The sequence below is a fragment of a genome, unplaced genomic scaffold (genome assembly GCF_019419815.1).
Source record: "Pyrus x bretschneideri cultivar Hongxiangsu unplaced genomic scaffold, Pyrus_bretschneideri_v1 Contig100, whole genome shotgun sequence".
NCBI lineage: Eukaryota > Viridiplantae > Streptophyta > Magnoliopsida > Rosales > Rosaceae > Pyrus > Pyrus x bretschneideri.
The window spans coordinates 919,107-924,181 of record NW_025999392.1 but is presented as its reverse complement, the minus strand read 5'-3'; the positions used below and the strand labels follow the sequence as shown (position 1 = coordinate 924,181).

Below are 5,075 nucleotides of genomic sequence, written 5' to 3'. Positions count from 1 at the left end.
AATCATATGCGTGGTATTCATGCTATATTTTACAACATTCGGTATATGTTTTTTGTCTTTTTCTTTTGTAATCCAAGCCAAATAGTAACTAGTATTTTCTATTACATAAACTAAAACTTGTTGAAATTAGTAAAATGAATTTAATCAAATAAAAATGTATAGTGGTATATGCAAAGAGTTATGTTCTGTTAATAATTTTCAGTGCCTCGTAGGGGAAATTTAGGGATCTAAATGTAAAATCCAAATCTAAATAGAAGCATCTCCCATCTTGTAAGAAGAAGTAAAAGGTGAAGGTCATAGTGGTAATTTCAGGGAAAGTTGGCTAAGCGATTTGCCCAGGAGCAATTATTTTAAAGGTACGACCCTTCTGTCTGGCTCGATGAACCAAAAATAGGGAAACCCAATTCACAAGGGAGTTGGACTCGCCTCATTTGGCTATCTCAATATGCTGTTTGTCAACTTAGTCAGTGTAACGTGCAAAGAGTATTGTTTTAGGAATGAGATTCCTGTCCGGATCCTTTTTCTGAGGATCCCAAAATTTCTTAGATCGTGTTCGTTCATTATATATTATAGGGTCATTTTTTATCAGATACGGTTCATGTTTTATTTTAAATAAAAGTATTTAAAATGATTTCTAATCGCATAATATACAATGAACGAAAATCATTTGAGAATTTTCAAGATTCTCACAAAGAGGATCCAGAGAGGATCCTCATTCTTGTTTTAGCCTGCGCTGTGCCAAACTCTAATGAGTGACCCAAAGTGACGACCGAACCAGAACCAAACAAGTAACCATTAGTTCCTCAGTTCTTCTTCACTTGCATTTCATAAAGCCAATGAGCATCTGTCCAGTTACTACCATATACTCCAATAATGTCTTCGTCACAAGTCATACAGTATTATTCAGATTTTGCTAGAGACAATCGTCCATACAGACAATTTTTATGGTTAATAAGACTTCAAGATGCTACACTGATGTAGCGGATAATATAGTGGAAAAGGAAACAAGCTCTAAAATACAATAACCCTTAATTTTTGTTAATTCTCACAAAAAAGAATAGCCAAGAACAAAGGAAATCTATGCCTTGTCGATTCCTATGGAATGCCCAAATTGATAGAAGGGAAGAGAATAAAACTATTGCTTTTCTTTCACATTCAAAAAAACTACCGTCATCTAGGCTTACAAGTAAATATAAGATGAAAAAGTGGAACCCCAATAGCCAAACCCATAATTAATTCTAATACAGCATCAATATGCATTTAGATATAAATGCATAGATGAATGCATCTTATCCCAATGTAGTTGCATCATTCTTCCAGGGTTGAGAAGAATTCGCCCTCGAATTCAAGCATTCCTTCACTACAGAACTAGCACTATGAAAAGGAATGAGGTGTTTGATGTTAAACACATCAACAATACAAAGATGACTTGGAAGTTTGAGGCGGTAAGCATTTGGATTCATCTTCTCAACAATCTCCACTGGACTAATCTTTCGGGCAGCCAATTTATTGTATTCACCTGCTGGAAAGCGTTCTTTAGTTAACACAGCCCACACAAAATCACCCACTTCAAACTCCACATATCACCGCTTTATATCTGCGGTTCACTTATACATGGCGTTAGTTGCCTCTAGCTGTTGCTTAGTGGATGTGTGAACTTGGTGAAGTTGGTAGACGAATTTTGCTGCTTTCATGTTAACTCGCTATAATTCAAGAACAAGTGCAAAATCAAGAGGAGTCCGTGGATTATAGCCATATGTAACAAAAAATGAGCTAAACCCAGTACTTCGATTGACAGAGTGGTTGAATGCAAATTCAGCCTGACTTAATTTCAAATCCCATGATTTGAGATTATCCCTCACCAAACTTCGCAGCAGATTTCCAAGAGTTCGGTTGACAACTTCAGTCTGCCCGTCAATCTGTGGATGATAGGCACTACTAAAGTTTTGGAAAGCTTCCACAAACATCCCCAAAAATGACTAAGGAACCTTGTATCCTTGTCAAATACAATAGATGCAATCCATGGAGACGGTACACCTCGCGAAAAAATAATTGAGCCACTTTAGCAGTATCTGTTGTCTTTTGGCAGGGAATAAAATGTGCCATTTTTTAAAAACGATCGACGAACACATAAATAAAGTTCATACCCCATTAAGTACGAGGAAGTCCCAAAACAAAGTCCATACTGATGTCGACCCATGGCTAGTTAGGAATGGGAAGTGGCATATACAACCCCACATTTGTTGCAGCACCCTTAGATAATTGACACAACTGCAATTCTCAACAAATTTAGTGATTTTGCGTCACATAGATGGCCAGAAATAAGAATATGACACTTGTTGAAATGTCTTGTCTCTCCCCATATGCCCCTCATTGTGCAATTCACTAATAATCTTCAAATGCAAGCTAGACTATGGAATGCACAACTAATTCCCCTTGAATAGAAAACCATCATGTATTAGAAAATCGAAACATAGGCCAGATGTTACATCGTGCAAGATAGGTCCAAAATATGGGTCAACAAATATTGAATCTCGTAAATAATCAAAACCCAACACCTGGTTTCTCATGGTTGTGAGAAAATTTGCCCTTCTACTGAGAGCATCTACTAGTTGGTTCATGGCTCCTGAATTGTGCTTTATATCGAAAGTAAACTAATGCATATAAGATGCCCACTTAGCATGTCTAGCATAGAGTTTGTCTTGTGAATTGATGTGCTTTAGAGCCTCGTGATCAAAATACAAAATAAACTCATTATGTGCCAAACAAGAACTCCAACGCTTGAGGGCTTGAACAACAGCATAAAATTCCACATCATATGTGTTGTAGTTCATTTTCGACCCATTGAACTTTTCACTGTAAAATGCTACAGGTCGTTTCTCTTGGCTCAACACAGCCCTAATACCCACTTTGGATGCATCACAAAGCAACTCAAATGGCTTGCTAAAATCAAGCAAAATGAGAACTGGTGCACTGATATGTTTCTCTTTGATATTGTGAAAAGCGGCCATAGCTTCCTCGATTTAAATTTTCCAATCTTCATACAATCTGTTATAGGAGCAATGATAGTACTAAAGCTATGAATAAAGCATCTACAAAAAGAGCCTAATCCATGAAAGCTTCAAACATCATGCAAATTTTATGGTAGTGGCAAATCTTTAATTGCTACAACCTTGGATTCATCCACAAAAATCCTGTGTTTTAACACAACAAACCCAACAAACAGAACCTTATCCATCATAAAGGAGCACTTCTTTGCTGCTGCATAAAATTATTATTTCCGGACTACCTTCAAGACTTCTTTTAGATGTTGGAGATGCTTCGGCCTCATGAATGTACTCGGTGTATTGGAGAGGCCAAAAGGCATAACCAGCCACTCATACAAACCCTCACGGGTTTTGAATGCTATCATCCACTCGTCTCCCTCCCTGATCAAGATTTGGTGGTAACCGCTCTTTAGATCCAACTTACTAAAAATTGTAGCACCACTCAGTTGATCTAATAAGTCATCCAAACGAGAGATAGGAAAGCAATAGTGTACCATGATTTTATTAATGGCTCTACTATCTGTACACATACGCGAAGTATGATCTGCTTTTAGTGTATGCAATGTCGGGACAACACAAGGGCTAAGACTATCTCAAATGTGTCCTTTCTTCAACAATTCCTCTACTTGACATCGCAACGCCTCATGCTCTTTGGGACTCATCCGATAATGTGGTCTGTTTGGCAGAGTGACACCAGGCACTAAATCAAGTTGGTGTTAAATGTTACGCAATGGTGGCAACCCTGCATCCAACTCCATAGGAAAGTCATCCTGAAACTCCCAGCACTTGTACATGCATAGGAATTACTGACATATCACTAGAACAATCCTTACCAACCAACAAATAAACAACTCCCATTTCTTGCGCCTCTTATATGAACTTTGCCATGGTTAACAATGTGGTCGACCATTTGCTTTGAGAGGGCTTTGTAACCTATTCTATAGTAGGCAAAAGGGTGGTTTTGATATCATTAAACATAAAGGTTATAGGTGTTTTTCCATCTGTTGTGCATCACGCATCTGTCAAATTCCTAAGGTCTTCCCAAAAGAATATGGCAAACATCCATTGGCACAACATCTCACCACACTTTATCTTTATAGTTGGTGCCAATAGAGAAAGGTACAAGAGCTCGCTTTGAAACTGTTACCTCATTAACCTTTTCCAACCAAGAAAGCTTATATGGTCGAGGATGTTGATGCGTTTCGAGGCACAACTTGTTCATTGCTTCTTCAGAAATAACATTTTCCCAGCTTCCAAAATCAATCACCAACCTACAAACCTTCCCATCGATGGTACATATCGACTGAAATATGTTATGTCGGAGCCATCCATCATCATCATCAGTTCCCCGAGGTGTGAAACATGTTATTCGCACCACAAGTAACGGGCCATCATCCCCAGTCACAAACTCCTCAATGGCAGCATCACCTTGAACATATTCATAATAAACTGGAGCTTGTTCTAAATCGTAATATTTTGTGAATCGAGCACTTTCACCCTTTGTAAAACAATCATTTGCTAGTTTTTCGTCCCTTTGTGCAAACAGCCATTTGATGCCTATATTCCCCACAATTAAAACAAGGATTACCACCGCATTCAGGACCCACAGTCGGCGCTCTACTTGGAGTTATATTTGAGCTTGTCCTTGTGTTGTGAACTTGTGGAGCTCGCAAACGACTAAGGGCTGAATTTCTCACACCTCCCTGATTATTAGAACCACTTGCAGACTACGTGCCGCCATTATTTGCCTTTTGACTAATTTGTTTTTCTATCTGCAAGACTCCCTAATATGCTTCAGCCACAGAAAAAAGATCGAATAAATTCAAAGTATCTTGAAATTGAATGTGGAGGCCCCCAATATGCTGTGACACCATCTGCTCCTCTGTCTTAACAATATCACTTCGAGTTATTAGTTAATAGAACTCAATGGTATATTCAGTCACCATTCGACTTCCTTGCCTTAAGTGTTGGATCTGTTGGTAAACTAGCTTCGAGTAATTGGGTGGCAGGAAAGTTGTGCGCATATGT

General features: G+C 38.4%; 1 protein-coding gene across 1 annotated transcript; it reads right to left on the bottom strand.

The window, feature by feature from the left end:
• Window positions 1-1,289: 1,289 nt before the first annotated feature.
• LOC125470439 lies at window positions 1,290-3,011 on the bottom strand. The gene is made up of 4 exons (XM_048569464.1): window positions 2,780-3,011; window positions 2,559-2,626; window positions 1,787-1,919; window positions 1,290-1,519 (listed from the first exon to the last, which is right to left on the bottom strand). The coding sequence occupies exons 1-4, from the start codon at window positions 3,009-3,011 to the stop codon at window positions 1,290-1,292; spliced, it is 663 nt and encodes a 220-aa protein (XP_048425421.1).
• Between the last annotated feature and the right edge of the window lie 2,064 nt (window positions 3,012-5,075).